General features: G+C 44.0%; 1 protein-coding gene across 2 annotated transcripts in view; it reads left to right on the forward strand.

The window, feature by feature from the left end:
* LOC117508127 (unconventional myosin-Ic-like) overlaps window positions 1-21,972 on the forward strand; it is a 199,785-nt gene that overhangs the window by 157,579 nt on the left and 20,234 nt on the right. The window contains exons 11-18 of one of the 2 annotated variants that reach the window (XM_034167785.1): window positions 11,718-11,727; window positions 12,804-12,873; window positions 13,139-13,244; window positions 18,417-18,497; window positions 18,663-18,754; window positions 18,908-19,002; window positions 21,697-21,743; window positions 21,877-21,957. In XM_034167785.1, coding sequence (XP_034023676.1) covers window positions 11,718-11,727; window positions 12,804-12,873; window positions 13,139-13,244; window positions 18,417-18,497; window positions 18,663-18,754; window positions 18,908-19,002; window positions 21,697-21,743; window positions 21,877-21,957 — 582 coding nt within the window. The remainder of the gene's footprint in view (window positions 1-11,717; window positions 11,728-12,803; window positions 12,874-13,138; window positions 13,245-18,416; window positions 18,498-18,662; window positions 18,755-18,907; window positions 19,003-21,696; window positions 21,744-21,876; window positions 21,958-21,972) is intronic. The other variant, XM_034167786.1, reaches the window with a different exon arrangement.

A 21,972-nucleotide genomic window follows, 5' to 3' on the forward strand; every position in this document is an offset into this window, starting at 1 on the left:
GGTAGGACCCCGGAGGCAGCTAACAGGTACCAGCAGGCCAAGCGTGCCGCAGCCCGTGCGGTTGCAGAGGCAAAAACTTGGGTCTGGGAGGAGTTCGGAGAGGCCATGGAGGAGGATTGGTCGGCCTCGAAGAAATTCTGGCAAACCGTCCGACGCCTCAGGAGGCGGAAGCACCCCACCATAGACAGTCCTACTGGGGAGCTGTTGATCCTGACTGGGGATGTTGTCGGGCGGTGGAAGGAATACTTTGAGGATCTCCTCAATCCCATCGTCACGTCTTCCGAAGAGGACAGAGACTGGGGACTCAGAGGCAGATTCATCCATTACCCAGGCTGAAGTCACAGAGGTGGTTAGAAAGCTCCTCGGTGGCAAGGCTCCTGGGGGGATGAAATCCGTCCTGAGTACCTTAAATCTCTGGATGTTGTGGGACTGTCTTGGCTGACACACCTCTGCAACATCGCGTGGCGGTTGGGGACAGTGCCTCGGATTGGCAGGCCGGGGTGGTGGTCCCTCTGTTTAAGAAGGGGGACTGGAGGGTGTGTTCCCTACAGGGGGATCACACTCCTCAGCCTCCACGGTAAGGTCTATTCCAGTACTGGAGAGGAGAATTCGACCAATAGTCGAACCTCGGATTCAGGAGGATCAGTGTGGTTTTCGTCCTGGTCGTGGCACACTGGACCAGCTCTACACGCTCCATCAGGTCTGGAGGGTTCATGGGAGTTCGCCCAACCAGTCCACATGTACTTTGTGGATCTGGAGAAGGCATTTGACCGTGTCCCTCGGGCACCCTGTGGGGGGTGCTCCAGGAGTACGGGGTCCGGGTCCTTTGCTAAGGGCTATCCGGTCTCTGTACGACCACAGCAGGAGCTTTGTTCACATTGCCGGTAGTAAATCAAACCTGTTTCCAGTGCACATTGGCCTCCGCCAGTGCTGCCCTTTGTCACTGGTTCTGTTCATTATCTTTATGGACAGAATTTCTAGGCGCAGCCAGGTGTAGAGGGGTCTGGTTTGGGAACCACAGAATCTCGTCTCTGCTGTTTGCGGACGATGTGGTTCTGTTGGCTTCGTCAAATCAGGACCTTCGCATGTACTGGGGCGGTTTGCAGCCGAGTGTGAAGCATCCGGATGAAAATCATACCTCCAAATCCAGGCCATGGTTCTCGACCAGAAAAAGGTGCTTTGCCCTCTTCAGTCGGTGGAGTGTCCTTGCCTCAAGTGGAGGAGTTTAAGTATCTCGGGGTCTTGGCAAAGCTCTCGATTTACCGATCGATCTATGTTCCGATCCTCACCTATGGTCAATTAGATTTGGCTTCTCCTCTCTCTCTCTCTCTCTCTCTCTCTCCTCTCTCTCTCCTCTCATCTCTCTCTCTCTCTCTCTCTCTCTCTCTCTCTCTTCTCTCCTCTCTCTCATCTCATCATCCTCTACTCAGAAGCCATGCATTTCTGTTGTGTTTTTGAGTGTGCATCTGCTGAGCACATGCTCATAAAGTTGCTGAGCAAATACCCTTAGTATATTGAGCCCTATCTTTCACCTGCTGCAAAGTAGCACACAGTGCAACCCAAGTGTTGTTCCTAGTGTACGACTGACTCAGTTGTTATTTCATACCCAGTCGTGTATGAGTCTGTTAGAAAACTATCCGACCTTTTTATTTTTTGCAAAACTATATGGATTTGAATCATGTGTGATTGCATCAGCCAAGCTTGAACCTTCGTGCGCATGCGTGAGTTTTTTCATGCCTGTCGGTTGCGTCATTCGCCTGTGAGCACGCCTTGTGGGAGGAGTGGTCCAGCCCCCTCGTCGGATTTTCATTGTCAGGAAACTGGCTGATCGACTGCCGCTTTGCTTCATCAAAATTTTTTCAGAAAGTGTGAGAGACAGCCAGTGGAAACCATTTGGAAAATTCAGATGGCTTTCGGTGAAGATCTTATGGGGATCACACAGATTAAGGACAATTACAACTGGATTAAAGATGGCCCACAGCGGCGGATGGGCGCCACGCACCGAGCCGATCGACAGGCTCAAACGACCAGATCATTTCCAAAGTGAACGCTTTGTTGATCCGGGACGTCGTCTGACTACCAGAGAAATGGCAAGACAGCTGGACATAGCACTTTTTCGGCACATTCCACTGTTACAGGAGTTTTTGTAATGGAAAGAGGAGCGGAGAAATTCGCCACGAGCCGCTCATGGCGGGGACGAAAGCACCTCCGTGTTGGTCTCACAGGACAAGCCCTAACATGCCCAGCTCTTGCACCATTCGGAAAATTCAGACGGCTTTCGGTGGCTTTTCAGTCGTGTGACTATCCGAGAAATTGTGGACGAGCTGGACATGCCAAACATGTCCTGTGAGGCTTCATCACGGTGTTGCTTTTTGTTCTGTGCCCTGCGCCTCTCCGACGCGCAATCCTCCGCATCTTTTCATGCCGAAAAAGTGCTGATGTCAAACTCTTCTGCCATTTCTGTAGTCAGACGACGTCCCGGATCAACAAAGCGTTTACTTTGGAAATGAACGGCACATTCCACTGTTACAGGAGTTTTTTCATGAAAAGACTGCGGAGGACTTCGTGTCGGGACGGAGGCGCAGGGCACAGAACAAAAAGCAACGCCGTGATGAAGCCTCACAGGACATGTTGTGGCATGTCCAGTCGCCACAATTTCTCGGATAGTCACATGACTGAAAAGCCACCAAAGCCGTCTGAATTTTCCGAATGGTGCAAGAGCTGGGCATGTTAGGGCTTGTCCTGTAGACCAACACGGAGGTGCTTTCGTCCCGCACCATGAGCCTCCGTGGAATTTCTCCGCTCCTCTTTCCATTACAAAAACTCCTGTAACAGTGGAATGTGCCGAAAAAGTGCTATGTCCAGCTGTCTTGCCATTTCTCTGGTAGTCAGACGACGTCCCGGATCAACAAAGCGTTCACTTTGGAAATGATCTGGTCGTTTGAGCCTGTCGATCGCGCTCGGTGGCGCGCCATCCGCCGCTGTGGGCTTTAATCCAGTTGTAATTGTCCTTAATCTGTGTGATCCCCATAAGATCTTCACCGAAAGCCATCTGAATTTTCCAAATGGTTTCCACTTGGCTGTCTCTCACACTTTCTGAAAAATTTTGATGAAGCAAAGCGGCAGTCGATCAGCCAATTTCCTGACAATGAAAATCCGACGAGGGGGCTGGACCACTCCTCCCACAAGGCTGCTCACAGGCGAATGACGCAACCGACAGGCGTGAAAAAACTCACGCATGCGCACAAGGTTCAAGCTTGGCTGATGCAATCACACATGATTCAAATCCATATAGTTTTTGCAAAAAATAAAAAGGTCGGATAGTTTTCTAACAGACCTCGTAAATGGAGTCGAATTGCATTAATTTCTTGCCCATAAACGTTGGTCTCAAAACGATGGTCAGGCATAGTGCTGTAGAATATGATGGGCATGAGCAGACGTGTTTGTGCCACAGATCACCAAAAGCCTGGACAAAAGTTGAATTAGTTTTTATGGTATTTATAGGGTGAAGTAAGTGTGGGTTCAAGGTGCATGTACATTCTGCATGCATACACAGAAGTCAAGAGGAAATGAAAAATACAAAGTTCACCTTGTACTTCACCTCAAGGAGCTTCGGTGGCTAGTTTCCTCTTGCACACCTTGACATATTTGTGCACATCCAATGCTTCTCCAGTTTCCCTGAGGATGTCTTCCCAAGGGATTAATAAAGTTTACTGATCTAACTTACCAATTGTTTCCTCTTTGGAAATAGGAATGTGTCAGAAAGTTGTTGCAATTCTGCTGTTAAAGGGGATGACAGTTTACACTCTGATTTATTTCACCTTTTGCCGAAGACCCATCCATGACTAATTAGATAATCAATAGAAGCCCTTTGTGTCATTTTATGCACACAAATGATTGGGTTTACCCCAGATGCACCTGTACTGTGCATCATAGACAAGATAGGGCCCAATATGTTTCAGAAGCTTACATTACTTAAATCTGGATTTTCCTGGACATGCCCTGAGGAGCTTTGTGAGGGTTTAAAAGCTGAAGCAGATAGTTTCTGCACATGGTAAAACTTATTTTGGTCACCAGTTACAGTGTGTGTGTGGTGTGTGTGTGTGTGTGTGTGTGTGGTGTGTTGTGTGTGTGTGTGTGTGTGTGTGTGTGTGTGTGTGTGTGTGGTGGTGTGTGTGTGTGTGTGTGTGTGTGTGTGTGTTCTACAGGGTAACTGTCCCAAAGTGAGTTCCATCAACGACCGCAGTGACTGCAAGGTGGTGAGGAAAGCCTTAACTGTGATTGGCTTCACTGAGGATGAGGTGGAGGTACGGGCCTAATCATGTCTGACATGTTGGTTTGTGTAAAGGTACAGTAAGAGGAAAAGAGTCTGGGGGAGTGCAACTATATTCTGTTTGTCCCAAACTTCTAAACGCCTGTTTATCATATTGCAGTGAACATACTAAATTAAAATGCAGTAAGCCAATTCAATAACTGAAAGAAAATATGTTTCTTCTGGAAAAACCTTCTCTGCATGCTTTTACCTAAACAATTACTGTTTGTATTTATGTAATAACTTATTTGTGCTCAGCGTGGGAGTTTTTATGAGTCAGGGCATTGTTCCAAAGAGCTTTAGGTGTTACACTGCTAATACAGTGAAAAACATGTACAGGTACACATAATTATACATGTTGTGGGAACAAAATAAATTGTTCCCAGTTAGTTATTTGGATGCGGTTACACAAAGAATGATATCAATGGTAAGAATAGGCACATTCTGTTTTTGTTTTGTTTTGTTTTAGAGTGTCTTGAGTAGAAAATTTAAAACTGCTTCACTATATCCTGACAAAACAGAGAAAACCATCTGTCTCACTCTTATTGCATTTGATTTAGATCCACAATGACCAACTTGCACTGCACTCAATATCTTCCATGTTGAGGTCAACCACAATGACCAACTTGCACTGCACTCAATATCTTCCATGCTGAGGTCAACCACAATGACCAACATGCACTGCACTCAATATTTTCCATGCTGAGGTCAACCAAATCATCTGAAGTGACATATTAATTTATTTTGTGCCAGTGGTCATCTGAACGTGGTACAGACAAAGAGTAAGGTCTCGACATTCCCCACCATATGATCGAGTACAGTGGTTACAGTTGGAAGGTAAAACTCCTGTTTAATAGGAAGAGACCTCCAGCAGATCAGATTTGGTAGGGGTGATCATCTGTTTTGTCCAGTGTTGTAAGACGTGCGGAGGAATTCGTGCATCGGGACGGAGCCGCTTATGGCGCACAACAAACACCTCTGTGTTGGAAACCATTCGGAAGATTCAAACGGCTTTCAGTGGCTTTTCAGTCCAGTGAGTATCCAAGAAATTGTGTAACAGCTGGGCATGCCACACATGTCCTGTGAGACTTCCAACACGGAGGAAGTTTGTTGTGCGCCATGAGCGGCTCCGTCCCGACGCGCGAATTCCTCCGCACGTCTTTCATTCCAAAATCTCCTGTAACAGTGGAATGTGCCGCAAAGTGCTGATGTCCAATTTTCTGCGATTTCTCTGGTAGCCTTCACTTTGGAAATGATCTGGTCGCTTCAGCCTGTCGATGGCTGCTCGGAGCGCGGCGTGCCCTCCGCCGGTGTGGGCCGTCTTTAATCCGGTTGTAATGGTCCTTAATCTGTGTGATGCCGATAGAATCTTCACCGAAAGCCATCTGAATTTTCCGAATGGTTTCCACCTGGCTGTCTGTCACAGTTTTTGAAAACATGGAGCAAAGCGGCAGTCGCTCAGCCATTTCCCTGACAATGAAAATCTGACGAGGGGGCTGGACCAGTGCTCACTCAAAGCCTGCCCACAGGCGAATGACGCAACCGACAGACTTGAAAAAACTCATGCATGCGCACGAAGGTTCAAGCTTGGCTGATGCAAGCGCACATGATTCAAATCCATATAGTTTTGAAAAAAAATAAAAAGGTCCATTACTTTTCGGACAGACTTCGTGTTTTTCAAAATTTACTCTGGAGTTACTCTGTAATTGTGTAGTTTAAAAGTTGCAGGGTTGTTTTTTTTTTTTTTTTTTGGTGTCATTTGATTGACAACAGGCACAGAACGCTGCAATTTTGGTGTTTCACAAGAAGTTCCAATGATTTTACATCCACCTTATGAAGGGGCAGTGGAAAAATACAAACCATATGAGTTGGGCTACCAATAGGTAGACATGTAGACTTTCATCCGCTTCAAACATAGAACCATATAAAATGATCAAAAATATGATACAAACATTAATAATTACAACCTAAGTTAAAAATATAAGATTAATTTCTAAATTGCGGACCATCACAGATTATAAGCCGAAGAAAAAAACTTTTCGACTTATTTGGTAAACCTTTCCATAATGTTTGTGCATGAAATGAGAATTGTAAACCAGTGAAGAGTAAGTGTTTTTTGTCATGCAATGATTTTTTTTGTGTGTGTGTGTGGGGGGGGGGGGGGGGGCGTAGGTTATTCTGTAGGTTAAGGAGAGTTTCAGTTCAGGGTAGGGTTTAGGCAAGCTGTAGCTTTCTAATCATAAAGGCGAGAGGATCAATTTAAGTGTGTGTGTGTGTGTGTGTGTGTGTGTGTGTGTGTGTTGTGTGTGTGTGTGTGTGTGTGTGTGTGTGTGTGTGTGTGTGTGTGTGTGTGTGTGTGTGTGTGTGTGTGGTGTGCTGTGAGTCTGTGTGTCTCTTTGGTGAACAAATAGCAACCATCACTCGCTAATGTTTTAGACCAGTTATCTGGTCTAAAATCCCCTCATCTATCCAGGTCAGGTGGCCATAAAGATAGTGCCGACTTTTTATCACGCCTCACCTTTGTTCTTCCCCTCCCTTCCAATATCATTTTCTTTTCTTTACTTGTCTTTAACTCTGACCCTGCTGGACCTTCTCTCTCCCCCCCCTCCAATGTAGGAGTGATGAACATCATAGCCAGTGTGCTCCACCTGGGGAAATGTGCAGTACGGGGAGGAGGAGAGCGGCAATGCCTGCATCACTTCTTATACTCAGATAAAGTACTTGGCCAGGGTAAGACACTATCATATCATAGACTGTACGAGGAAGTAACATTAAGAATATGAAGCCATTAATTATGTAAATGATGTGAGTGTGTCGTCCAAAGTATCAGCAAAAAATAAATTACAGTTGTCAGTGAAAAGCACAATCAGCAAATGAGAACGTGCAGCCAGACACTGAGTCATATATCGAGATTTCATTGTAGAAAAATGGTTTATTTTGTGTCGTCTTTTCCAGAAATCCTCTTCCTCCCTCACTGTCATGGCTCAGCTTTAATAGTTTCTGTTTGAAATGTGAAAACATGCTTTGGAATGCACATATCACAGATTCAAAGTGAGAGTTACTCCAGTTGAAATGGAGCTTCTTTGGCTCATGGCGCCAATTTTAATTAAAGACCAAACGTTATTGTTGACCATGCTTCAAAAGCTCAGAGCGTGATATATTACTGAAGGCTCTTGTAAGATTATTAAATATCTTTTTGAAGTGTTTATAATGAAAATAAAAGTTTTGTGGTGGCTTAGTGGTTAGCACGTTTGTCTCACAGCAAGAAGGTCATGGGATCGCTTCCCGTCTCAGCCTTTCTGTGTGGAGTTTGCATCTTCTCCCTGTGTTTTACATGATTACAAATATATAATTACAGAAGTCAATGCTGTCGTCATATTTACAAGATTTAGTATTGCAAAAAAGGGTGTAGACACCCAGTTATGATTAAAAATGCAGTATTTGATGTTATTGTTTTGATAGTGTGGCTGCAACTATCGATTATTTTCATCATCAATTAATTGCTCAAATATTTTCTCAGTCGATAAGTTGTTAGGTCCATAAAATGTCAGAAAATGGTGAAAAATGTTCGTCAGTGTTACCCAGAGCCCAAGATGACATCTTGAAATGTCTTGTTTTGTCCACAGCCCCAAGACATTTGGTTTACTGACCTGTAGGAGGAAACCAACTCGTAAAATTAACCAGAAAATATTCACATTTAAGAAGGTGAAATCAAAGTATTCAGATATTTAAAAAAAAAGGCTCAAAATGATTAATTGATTATCAAAACAGTTATTGATTCATTTAAGTGAATGAATTGTCAATTAATCGATTAATCTTAATTTTGTTTGTTAATTTTGTTTATCAACAGAAAATCATATTTGTAGATGTGCTGTCTGGTACGTGACAACCCGAAAAGAGTCACCAGTGATGACACAATAAAAACCTGATCAAACAGATAGCATTGAGACCACCTAAAAGAAGTGATGTGGTTTTATTACTTCAAACAAATAAAGTTTTTTGAAGGTGGAGCATTTTAATTATTTATTGAATGCGATATATTTAAAAGCTTTTCAACATTTTATGATTTATGGCGCATTAAAGGTGCTGAAAATGTTTTGACACAGACTCCTTACAAGAGGTTGGGAAAAATTTTATGAACTGTCTGCAGACCACTTTAAAATCCAGTTTCTTCTTGATACTTTATTCCTGCCTTGGGATCACAGTTGTGTCTGCATCAGACAGAATGAACAGACATTACTGTGTTGTTACTGCTGCTGAGTCACATAACATCTCTGCTTAATTTGATTGCAAATATATTATTTATCGACGAGGCTGTGGTGGACACTGGTTTGTTGTTTTTACAGTTGTTAGGAGTAAATGGGCCTGTGCTGACAGAGGCGCTGACACACAAGAAGATAATTGCCAAGGGAGAGGAGGTGGGTGCACGCTGTGATTGTAGTGGGAATGTCTGATAAGCACTCGTTTACAAAGCTGTCTTGTCTGTGTAATGTCTGCTCTGGTCCACTGTATTTGACTGCTTGCAAAAATCAGCAGATGCCCAGCTCTCTCTCAGACAAACGGAGTCTGCTAGTGGGAGTAGGAATGAAATCTGCCATTAGCATCTGATTCTGAGAATTATCACCAGGTAGTACTGATGGGGTTTGGAGACCAAAGCAATAAAAATATATCATCAAAATATACAAAGTCTTAGTATAGTCTCAACAATAATAGTAATAATAGAGTAGGGTCTGCGACTGCGTATGCCCAGCAGTTCACTCTAGCAATTAGGCACAGGGAAGCACTGCTTCCTTCAGCCCAGCGAAAAATCACGATAGGAGCTTCTCCAAGTTTTCACCTGACAGTACTTTTGTGGTAACTAAAGATGTCCCTGCGAACACTGCCAGGAGCCTTTTCCAGTTTTTGGGGTCCTCCATATTGAGGCACCTACCTGCTGCATCATGCACAGAAAATTGTGTCACGTGACCGAAATGTAGTTGATGCTCCCTCACAATGCAAGAAAAACTCATCAGAGTCTCCTTAAGGGCCCCTTCACACATAGTGCGAATTTGGTCAAATTGCAGCGAAGCAGTGTGAAACAATTCGAATTAGCGCATCATGAAACATCGTGCTGACGGGCAGGCGAGCATGATCCCGGTGTGATGGCACACGATGGTATCTTTGAGCAGGAACACACTGTGAGCTGCTGCAGCTGTTCGCACTGTGGGACAAGTTGCACCACATCGCGCTGCTGATGTGGAAGAAAATAAAATAAAAACCAGCTATATAATTAGTGAATATCACTGGGTTGATATAAATAATACATAAAAGGGGATGCAGTACAGAACCCAGTGGTTAAATAACCCTGATTAAATAAATAAATAAATAAAAAACACTCACAGGATTTGAACCGACATGCTCTGATTACCAGATGGAAACTTTCCCACTGTGCCACAATCACTGTCTCATAACACGAGGGTGAAATGGTTAAAAACAACAAGCAGATAAATGTATTTTCTATTAAAAGAAAAAAGCGCTGTGACAACTCACCAAACGGCGTTTATTACGGCGTAGTTCTGCTGATATGTGACTGAAACTGGCATATTTGTCATACTGTTGGCCTGTCATATAGTCCTGCGGCGCGCTGCTCACTGTCCTGTCAGACAGACGTGATGTTCAGATTGCCTGCTGCATGTCCACATGAACTGGTGGTCCGGTCCAGCTGAAACAGCCTGTCAGTGTGTGCGCTTGCCAGCCCGTCGCAGAAGCTATACTGTGAGGAAAATAAGTATTTGAACACCCTGTGGTTTTGCAAGTTATCCCACTTTGAAATCATGGAGGGGTCTGAAATTTTCATCTTAGGTGCATGTCCACTGTAAGAGACATAATCTAAAAAGAAATCCGGAGATCACAATGTATGATTTTTTAATAATTTATTTGTATGTTACTGCTGCAAATAAGTATTTGAACACCTACCAACCTGCAAGAATTCTGGCTCACACAGACCTGTTAATTTTTCTTTAAGAAGCCCTGTTATTCTGCACTCTTTACCTGTATTAATTGCACCTGTTTGAACTTGTTACCTGTATAAAAGACACCTGTTCACACACTCAATCAATCACACTCCAACCTGTCCACCATAGCCAAGACCAAAGAGCTGTCTAAGGACACCAGGGACAAAACTGTAGACCTGCACAAGGCTGGGATGGACGACAGGACAACAGGCAAGCAGCTTGGTAGAAGACAACAACTGTTATGATTATTTATTAGAAAGTGGAAGAAACACAAGATGACTGTCAATCTCCCTCGGTCTGGGATTCCATGCAAGATCTCACTTTGTGGGGTAAGGATCATTCTGAGAAAGCTCAGAACTACACAGGAGGACCTGGTCAATGACCTGAAGAGAGCTGGGACCACAGTCACAAAGATTACATTAGTAACACATGATGCTGTCATGGTTTAAAATCCTGCAGGGCAGCAAGGTCCCCCTGCTCAAGCCAGCACATGTCCAGGACCGTTTGAAGTTCACCAGTGACCATCCGGATGATCCAGAGGAGGCATGGGAGAAGGTCATGTGGTCAGATGAGACCAGAATAGAGCTTTTTGGAATCAACTCCACTTACCATGTTTAGAGGATGAGAACAACCCCAAGAAAACCATCCCAACCGTGAAGCATAGGGGTGGAAACATCATACTCTGGGGGTGCTCTTCTGCAAAGGGAACAGGATGACTGCACCGTATTGAAGGGAGGATGGATGGGGTCATGCATTGCAAGATTTTGGCAAACAACCTCCTTCCCTCAGTAAGAGCATTGAAGATGGGTCATGGCTGGGTCTTCCAGCATGACAGTGACCCCAAACACACAGCCAGGGCAACTAAGGAGGGGCTCCGTAAGAAGCATTTCAAGGTCCTGGAGTGGCCTGGCCAGTCTCCAGACCTGAACTCAATAGAAAATCTTTGGAGGGAGCTGAAACGGCAAACCTGAAAGATCTAGAGAAGATCTGTATGGAGGAGTAGACCAAAATCCCTGCTGCAGTGTGTGAAAACCTGGTGAAAAACTACAGGAAACCTTTGACCTCTGTAATTGCAAACAAAGGCTACTGTACCAAATATTAACATTGATTTTCACAGGCGTTCAAATCTTATTTGCAGCAGTAACATACAAATAAATTATTAAAAAAATCATACATTGTGATTTCCGGATTTTTTTTTTTAGATTGTCTCTCACAGTGGACATGCACCTAAGATGAAAATTTCAGACCCCTCCATGATTTCTAAGTGGGAGAATTTGCAAAATTGCAGGGTGTTCAAATACTTATTTTCCTCACTGTATATGTTTCTTATGTATTTCGATGTGAGGACAGCAAGCATACACACGCGCATGTTCGTCAAAACACAGTGCGTGTTCTGCAGCTCTGATGTCCAGGACCAGAGTTGTCAGCACCTGCCACGCCCCCGTCCGTTCAGCACACAGACCAAAGTGTCACTCTGTAAGAGGCGCCTCGCCTGCGGGCGGGGGGGCACACGCATGCACGTGTTTGGGGGGGGTGGTAGTGATTTTCATGAAGCATTCATATTACAGCACCACTCAAAGGCCAGCCATTAAACTGCAGGTGTTGAAGAACACATGACATAGTATGCATAAAAATCAGGTCTTGGGGGTTAACTCCCATCAGCTGCTAAATATATTTGTTTGTGGAAGCTGGTTGCCAGAGCTTGGAGGCTTTTCTTTGAAGACAATATAAACATTAAACATAGATTGGTCAATGACCTTGTCAATCATATGTTTGCAACCTGTCACTTCCAAATGTATTGTAATTGTAACTTTTTCTGCTGCTCGTTGTGTGTGGCGCCCTGCCTTTCTCTTCTTCCACTGTCAACTGTTGTTTTCATTTTTTTGTCTTCATTAGCTGATGAGCCCATTAAATCTAGAGCAGGCATCATATGCTCGAGACGCTTTGTCCAAGGCAGTGTATGGACGAACGTTCACCTGGCTGGTTAATAAGATCAATGTTTCGCTGACATACACGGTATACACACACACACACACACACACACACACACACACACACACACACACACACACACACACACACACACACACACACACACACACACACCAAGCTTTGTATTGCTGTTCAGTCATTGTATGTGCAGGAATACAGGATGCAGATGTTCACCTTAATAGAAGTGGAAATAACTACAAAGTTAAAAACAAAATGTACTCTGCTCTGCTCAACTCTATTTTGTTACAGCATAGCTCCACCTTGTGGACAGTTACAGTGAATGCATTCATTTTCAATTTATATTTGCAGTATTTTCAATAATGAACTTTGGAGTCCTTTATTATCATTATTATTATTATTATAGTTATTACATGCTGTTATTTTTAATTATCAATTTGGTCTTTGAAACTGGAAACTGCAGTGAACTTAAAATAATTAGTATTTCTTTGTTTAATTATTCAGCCATAATATTGATTGAACAATATGGTGTTGGTTTTAACAGGAAGACTCGTTTAAGAACTGCTCTGTCATTGGTCTGCTGGATATTTATGGTTTTGAGGTCTTCCAGAACAACAGGTAATAGCCAGTGTTAAAGAATTCATCAATTAAAATGTGTGTAATAAGTGTACATACCACTGAGCTTTGCATTTCTGGTAATGTATGTCAGACGAATATTGAGCAAACATGAATAAAGTGTCTAAACAAGGTTCATCCAACAGATTTAATGCATAGTATAGATTGTAGCAAGATTTACAGCCCCAATTCCCCAAAATAATATAATTAGTCAAATATCGCTTGTTTTTTCCTCATATTTATGGCTCTGACTATTGTTCTTTTGCAGTTTTGAGCAGTTCTGCATCAACTACTGCAACGAGAAGCTGCAGCAGCTCTTCATTGAACTGACCCTCAAATCAGAGCAGGAGGAGTATGATGCTGAAGGCATCACGGTAAATTCTTTCTTTGTCATGCATGCACGATGTGTCAATTTACTTTTGAAACAGGATTTTTTTGTGATTTTATCATCCAGCTTTCTGTATTTTTTTTTACCTGATGGCACCATATTTTTTCATTTTGCATCCCCCCCCCCGACTCAGTCAGCCGCCATCGTGCTGCATCATTCATCTCACCCTCTCATCACTCTCCTCACATTTTATTTTCACCTCCCTGTTATCACACTGTTTCTCCTCCTGCGGCTCTTTTCTGTGATGATAAGCATCTTCTGATTTGATTGTGAGTGTTGGGGTTGGAAATACAAACACAATGAAAAGTGTTATTTAAAATAAGAAATAAGTGTCGAAGGTGCCAAGCCATTTGATTTCAAGGCTTAATTTGAACATTCTTTAATTTGTTCAGAGTTGAGAAATAATATGACACCTCTTCAAGGGAATTACACGTCCAAAGATTCTTCATATTCACTGCAGTCCCGTATTTTCATGTTTTCTGTGGAACAAGGGTCTCTTCTGTTTTGTCCGATGTAAATTCATCAGATTGCAAACACGTTGTGGGAGAAACTTGGCTTTCCATCTGTTCTGTTTCTCAAAGAGCTTATTTTCATGTGACATCAAGCCTGTGGGTCGCTCTCTGTTATCACTGAACATTATGCGACTGTCAGTGCTAATGCAGCCTAGCCCCGCTGCACTGAATCTGCGGGGTTGTATATATATATACAATTAAGTTATTGCTGTTAGGTGGTTTAGAAGAGGACGTGATCATAAGCTACTGTAATTTTTGTGTTCATAATGATGCATTTTTGCAAACTGTGGCTGCTATTGTATGACCCCCACCTCACCCCCCCAATCAGAAAAAGTTGGGACAGTACTGACAATGCAGATTTATTAAAAACAAATCCCACAGTGATTTTTGCATTTACTTTGAGATTTATGTCATTGCAGACTGTTTGAACCAAATATATTTCATGTTTTTTCAGGTCAACTTAATTTCATTTGTTATTGTCCATTCCTGCATTTCAGGCCTGCAACACATTCCAAAAAATGTTGCGACACTAATGCTGCATTTATACATAGGCAGGATGCATAATGAATGTCATATTTGCATCATTTTTGGCACATTCCTGACATTCTTAACGTGACTTAACACATCTGAATAGGTTTCTTAATAGTGCGTGTTGGTGCGTGATATTCATGATTTTCATGGAGCATGTTTTTGGCTGTCAAAAAATCTTCCACGAATGTCATGCACCACCCTCATTTCGCCTCATGTCGTGGAGGTCGCAACTGAGCATGTTGATCCGTCTTGATTAGTGTTGATCCTTAATAGAGCGTGACACTGTTCTTCTCTGACATGCGCACAATTAAATCCTGCTGCACCGCATTCAGTTTCATTGCTGCAGTATGCTGAAGAAGGACAGTGATGCCAAGTCGGCTAAAAGTTTCGTCCCAGTGCTCCTCAATGTGCTCCTGCAGGTGCTCCACCTGTTGCTGCTGTGCCTGATGTTTGGGAAAACATGCGAGACAAGAGCCGCGTGGAGCCACACATCTGGCTCTCTCCTTCTCCTCCTCCTCTCTGCGCCACTCCTTCTCTGACATGCGCACAATTAAATCCTGCTGCACCGCATTCAGTTTCATTGCTGCAGTATGCTGAAGAAGGACAGTGATGCCAAGTTGGCTAAAAGTTTCATTCCAGTGCTCCTCAATGTGCTCCTGCAGGTGCTCCACCTGCTGCTGCTGTGCCTGATGTTTGGGAAAACCATGTGAGACAAGAGCCGCGTGGAGCCACACATCTGGCTCTCTCCATCTCCTCCTCTTTTCTGCGCCACTCCATGGCACAGAGCCCAACTAAGCATGCAATCACAAAGTTCTTCTGCTGTGGATTTTGAGGAGCAAGCTGGAGCGATGTGACTGCGCTGTTCCGCACAATAGCGTTCCAGCCTTCTTTGTGTTGGTTCAAAAGCATGAAATGCAATTTTTGCTTTAAAGTAGAATTTCCAAATCATAAATTAACTTAAATATGTTTTTTGGTGGAAAAACAACATTTTAAAGGTCTAGTCTCATTTACAATGTTTATGTTTGCACTTTCCCTCCCCCTCTAGCTGCCACCTCATTGTGGTGGGGGAGTTTGCATACCCGGATGATCCTAGGAGCTATGTTGTCGGGGGCTTTGTGCCCCTTGTAGGGTCTCCCAAGGCAAACAGGTCCTAGCTGATGGGTCAGACTAAGGGCAGTTCAGAAGCTCCCATGACCAGTAAAAAATCAAGGACCGAGACGTCGCCCGGTATGGCGGAGCTGGGGCCCCACCCTGGAGCCAGGCCTGGGGTTGGGGCTTGCGTGCGAGCACCTGGTGGTTGGGCCTTAGCCCATGGGGTCCGGCCGGGCTCAGCCCGAAAGAGTGATGTGGGCCTGCCCTCCTGTGGGTTCACCACCTGCAGAGGGGGCCGTGGGGGTCGGGTGCAGAGAGGACTGGGTGGTGGTCGAGGGCGGGTGGCCCGGCGGCCCGGTCCGCGCTCACAGCCCCTTGCTGTTGGGACGTGGAATGTCACTTCACTGGGGGGGGAAGGAGCCTGAGCTTCTCCCAGATTCCGGGGGAGGTTGGAGACATGGAGTCTGAGTGGACCATGTTCTCCACCTCCATTGTCGATGCGGCCGCTTGTAGCTGTGGTCACAAGGTCTCTGGTGCCTGTCGCGGTGGCAATCCCCGAACCCGGTGGTGGACGCCGGAAGTAAGGGATGCTGTCAAGCTGAAGAAGGAGTCCTACTTGTCTTTATTGGTAGGTAGGACCCCGGAGGCAGCTAACAGGTACCAGCAGGCCAAGCGTGCCGCAGCCCGTGCGGTTGCAGAGGCAAAAACTTGGGTCTGGGAGGAGTTCGGAGAGGCCATGGAGGAGGACTATTGGTCGGCCTCGAAGAAATTCTGGCAAACCGTCCGACGCCTCAGGAGGCGGAAGCACCCGCACCATAGACAGTCCTACTGGGGAGCTGTTGATCCTGACTGGGGATGTTGTCGGGCGGTGGAAGGAATACTTTGAGGATCTCCTCAATCCCATCGTCACGTCTTCCGAAGAGGAAGCAGAGACTGGGGACTCAGAGGCAGATTCATCCATTACCCAGGCTGAAGTCACAGAGGTGGTTAGAAAGCTCCTCGGTGGCAAGGCTCCTGGGGTGGATGAAATCCGTCCTGAGTACCTTAAATCTCTGGATGTTGTGGGACTGTCTTGGCTGACACACCTCTGCAACATCGCGTGGCGGTTGGGGACAGTGCCTCTGGATTGGCAGGCCGGGGTGGTGGTCCCTCTGTTTAAGAAGGGGGACTGGAGGGTGTGTTCCAACTACAGGGGGATCACACTCCTCAGCCTCCACGGTAAGGTCTATTCCAGAGTACTGGAGAGGAGAATTCGACCAATAGTCGAACCTCGGATTCAGGAGGATCAGTGTGGTTTTCGTCCTGGTCGTGGCACACTGGACCAGCTCTACACGCTCCATCAGGTGCTGGAGGGTTCATGGGAGTTCGCCCAACCAGTCCACATGTACTTTGTGGATCTGGAGAAGGCATTTGACCGTGTCCCTCGGGGCACCCTGTGGGGGGTGCTCCAGGAGTACGGGGTCCGGGGTCCTTTGCTAAGGGCTATCCGGTCTCTGTACGACCACAGCAGGAGCTTTGTTCACATTGCCGGTAGTAAATCAAACCTGTTTCCAGTGCACATTGGCCTCCGCCAGTGCTGCCCTTTGTCACTGGTTCTGTTCATTATCTTTATGGACAGAATTTCTAGGCGCAGCCAGGGTGTAGAGGGGGTCTGGTTTGGGAACCACAGAATCTCGTCTCTGCTGTTTGCGGACGATGTGGTTCTGTTGGCTTCGTCAAATCAGGACCTTCAGCATGTACTGGGGCGGTTTGCAGCCGAGTGTGAAGCATCCGGGATGAAAATCAATACCTCCAAATCCAAGGCCATGGTTCTCGACCAGAAAAAGGTGCTTTGCCCTCTTCAGGTCGGTGGAGTGTCCTTGCCTCAAGTGGAGGAGTTTAAGTATCTCGGGGTCTTGGCAAAGCTCTCGATTTACCGATCGATCTATGTTCCGATCCTCACCTATGGTCATGAGATTTGGCTCATGACCGAAAGAACGAGATTGCGAGTACAAGCAGCCGAGATGAGTTTCCTCCGCAGGGTGGCTGGGCGCTCCTGTAGAGATAGGGTGAGGAGCTTGGTCACTCGGGAGGAGCTCGGAGTCGAGCCGCTGCTCCTCCATGTCGAAAGGAGCCAGTTGAGGTGGACCGGGCATCTTTTCCAGATGCCCCCTGGATGCCTCGCTGGAGAGGTGTTCCGGGCACATCCCATTGAGAGGAGGCCCCGGGGAAGACCCAGGACACGCTGGAGGGACTACGTCTCTTGGCTGGCTTGGGAATACCTTGGGGTTCCCCCGGGAGGAGCTGGGGGAGGTGTGTGTGGATCGGGAGGTCTGGGCGGCTTTGCTTGAGCTGCTGCCCCCGCAACCCCACTCCGGATAAAGCGGAAGAAATGGATGAATGGATGTTTGCACTTTCCTTGTCTGTTAATATAGTTTATTTTTCTTTTTGCCCTAAATACTGAACCTAAATACTGTGCATAGTGATGAATAACCAGAGACAGGTGTGTGATTACAAACAGAAAGCAGGTGTGTGAAGACCAGAGACATCAGACAGTTGCAGACATGAGATGAATGTAAACAATGGAGGGGAAACCAGAACATAATACCACAAATATCACACAGGCACACAAAAAACACAAACTTAAAACATGCCACAATTATAAATACAAAATAAATGTCATGAATCACACTTACCTAAGCAGGTAGAATGGGTGTCTCACACTCTGCTCCAGGAGATCACCTGCCCTATGTATTTTCTAACTATCCCTGTTCCACTCACAGGTAATTAATTCAGTCAGTTTTGTTCAGCCAGTCAAGAGTGGGAAACACCAGCTTTAAAAAAAAAATCAGGTGTCACTGCAGCAGGTAGACACGGAGCCCTCTGATCTAGGAAAACCTCAACACTCCAGTAAAGTTAAAACTCAAAAGAACAGGCAGTCCCAAAGGCCACAAGGCAACAAATGACAAATTGTAGATGATGATTGTAGAATAATGTTTGTTTTCATGTGATTTCTAACCTAAAGCATTGTTTGTGTCTGTCAGTGGGAGCCAGTGCAATACTTCAACAACAAGATCATCTGTGACCTCGTGGAGGAGAAACATAAAGGCATCATCTCCATTCTGGTGAAGAGATGCTCTGTTCAGGGCTGTTCATTTTATGGCTTTTGGATTAAATAAATTTATTCTCAAATGCACTTTAGTTGTGTTAAGGTTCAGTGTGATGTTAGTGATAAGTCTTGTTTGTCCGTTTTTGGTGACAGCACTTGTGAATGTGTATTTCTTTGACAGGATGAGGAGTGTTTGAGGCCTGGAGATGCCAGTGACATCACCTTCCTAGAAAAGCTGGAGGACACCTTGGGAGGACATGCACACTTTGTCACGTTAGTCCTACTGCCACTCTGGTCATGTATAATTGGTGTAGTGCCACAAATGGCTCTTAAATCAGTTTGCTTGTTGTACTGGACTGTGCAGAATTGAGTGTGTGTCTGCGCTTTTTACAAAGTGTCTGCACTCTGTGTCTGTGTTCTCTGCAGGCACAAACTGGCTGATGGAAAGACCCGGAAGGTAATGGGTCGTGATGAATTCAGACTGCTGCATTATGCTGGAGAGGTCAACTACAATGTCAATGGTATGTGTGTGTGTGTGTGTGTGTGTGTGTGTGTGTGTGTGTGTGTGTGTGTGTGTGTGTGTGTGTGTGTGTGTGTGTGTGTGTGTGTGTGTGTGTGTGTGTGTGTGTGTGAACAGATCAGGACCATCCTTCCATTCAGTTGTCTTTAGATACTACACCAAACAAAAGTTACAGCACAAGATTAATGTGATCTTTACAGACATAATGTTCCAGAATATTCTTAATAATTTCATACAGCTAGCTGACGCAGGGTCTGGGCAAACTGCAACTGCGCTGGGCCTCTCACATTTTTTGGGGGCTTTATTGCTCTCGGGGAACCTCGTGCCTCTAGAGGTGTCACAGTTTTTGCAGTTTTTTTATATTGGTTGCCCATATAGCAATGTCCAAGCATGAACCAGTTCAAACAGCGGTACAAAAATATGGTTTTTTCTAGGTATAGGGAGGAGGAAGGGTAATGAGGGTTAGGGTGTTTTTGTTTTTTGCTTCGGCTTGTAAATATATAGTATTTTGTATGTAAGTAGGTATGTGTAGGTGTATATTTATGTTTGTGTATATGTATGTGTATATATATGTATATATGTATGTGTGTGTAGATGTGTATGTATGTTGATGTGTGTATGTATATATATATGTATATATATATATATATATATATATATATGTATATATATATATATATATATATATATGTATGTATATATATATATATATATATATATATATATATATATATATATATATCGGTTTAGGTGTGTAGGAATCTATGTGTATATGTGGCAAAGGGTATTACTGGTTGTGGGGAAGAAGGGGTAGGGATAAATAAGCTGATGCTTCACCCTACCCCTTTTCGGACATGTTGGGTACACAGTAGGAACTTTTTTGTTGTTGTCTTTACTGATCTATCTTGTAATTGTTGTTGTATCAAATGTTCGAAATAAACAGTTTTCATTCATTCATTCATTCATTCATATATATATAGCCTGATTTACTGAAGGTTTTCATGTGTAAAAACGTATAGAAATACCAATGCTTTTGCAAATACACCTGCATGATAATTTACTCACAGTGCGCAATGAGGTTTTATTTGTGCCTGTCAAACGGGCAAAGGAGTGCGTGTTGTTAATTTAATGTTTATGTGTTTATGAATATGCAACTTGAGGTTTGTCCTCATGAATGTGCAAAATTCTGGAAGGGAACATGCAAATACCTGAGGTGTACACACGCCACTTTATTTATGAAGGTCAGAAAAAAATTTATCAGGTTTAGCGCTTGACAGAGTAGATTTTGGTGCAACTCATGATAGTTACAGTCATTGACACATCACGCTGTGCCACACAAATAAACAGACACACTCGCATCTCAAACAAAATCCTCATTTACATACTGCTGCATCACATTACCACCAACAGTTTACTCTGAGTCACTGAATCACTCACAAAACTGTCTCCACTCTAATGTGCAAAGTTTGGATTGCCCATATAATTTTGCCCTTCTTAGATCCCAGATAGTAAACAAGGCCCATAACCTTTAATAACTGTTCTTTAACCAACATGCATCCATCACTGCAAAGAATGTGAAGGAGACAATAGATACTGCTATAAAAGAGAGACCATTTTTGCAGTCACCTGTTGGGTGCTGAAAAGAGGAATAAATTGAAAAAGAAGAGTTTCACTGGGAGGATCACTGGATAAATGTATCAATACTTCAAGAGATATTGCTGCTGAGCTGATGTCTGAAGTTAGTAGGTTCAAAAATGTAAATATGGCATGAAACATAGAAACATGATAGAGTACAAAGTGTATGTTTTAGGATAAATGGCTGTAGCAGACAGGATACAAATAAGGAATGTTTATGAGTGCAGTACTGGAACACACCGTTCAACAAGGTGGGCCCGAAGCTACTGTGGCTTCCTCGTATTATGGAAGCATTTTTATGATCAATGGGTGGAATTGCCTGAGACAAAAATACACTATAAATAGAACTGAAATGCACGGTATGTGACGTCAGACATACAATGGGACAAATAATCAGTGTCACGTGACAATCAATTCCCCAATCGCCTGATAATAATCTATTTTACAGCTGCACTGAGAAATAAAATCATTGACAACTGCAGAACACCTGTTTAAAAAAAAAGGGGGGGGGGGGTGGACAAAATTAAGAAAAGTGATTTCTACACAGGTAATTAATTTTCGATTTAGCTTTAGAAACACCCTAAGGTCCTAAGACAATATATATTAGCATATTTTTGTTGTTGCATTGGAAGTTTTGTTAAGTATTTTTTTGAAGATGTAATACTCTGGGCTAGAATTCATTCTCATCTTAACATGTGTTGTTTTATTGCAGTATAAACGTGTGAAAAACAATTAACAAATCCAGATTTCAAAGCTTCACACTAAAAATACCTCATCTTTAGCTCACAACCCAAACAGGTTGAGTCAGGTCAACTGGACTTGTTTAGTTTCTTGAAGACAGTCCTCTCTTCATCCAGAAAAGCTTCCTCAGTTCTTGAACTGATGCCCGGATGACAGACAGTCTGCACAGACGTTTAGCTTACAACAACTTCCATTTGAGTTTCGTCTAAATATGACTCCGTATGTGGTTATGTTGAATTAATGAATGTATACATGTAGTGGAAGTATTGGTACTGGGGAAAATATTTTAGAAAATTCTTACTCATCGTGTGTCTTGTAGGATTTTTGGACAAGAACAATGACTTGCTCTTCAGGAACTTAAAGCAGGTGAGACTGAGTTCAGAACAGGTGGACATTAAACTGCCTGCTAATGTTACATCATTGTGATTCAGTGGAAAAGACCATATAATGTTGTTTTAGTGTTTTCATTTTTATAAAGTTTGGGTTTTTTTTTTTACAGGCTATGTGTCTGTCGGAGAACAAGATCCTCACCCAGTGCTTCAACAGGGAGGAGCTGAATGACAAAAAGCGTCCGGATACGGTGAGACACGTCATT

Source organism: Thalassophryne amazonica, chromosome 4 (assembly GCF_902500255.1).
Source record: "Thalassophryne amazonica chromosome 4, fThaAma1.1, whole genome shotgun sequence".
In the NCBI taxonomy this organism is placed as follows: Eukaryota; Metazoa; Chordata; class Actinopteri; order Batrachoidiformes; family Batrachoididae; genus Thalassophryne; species Thalassophryne amazonica.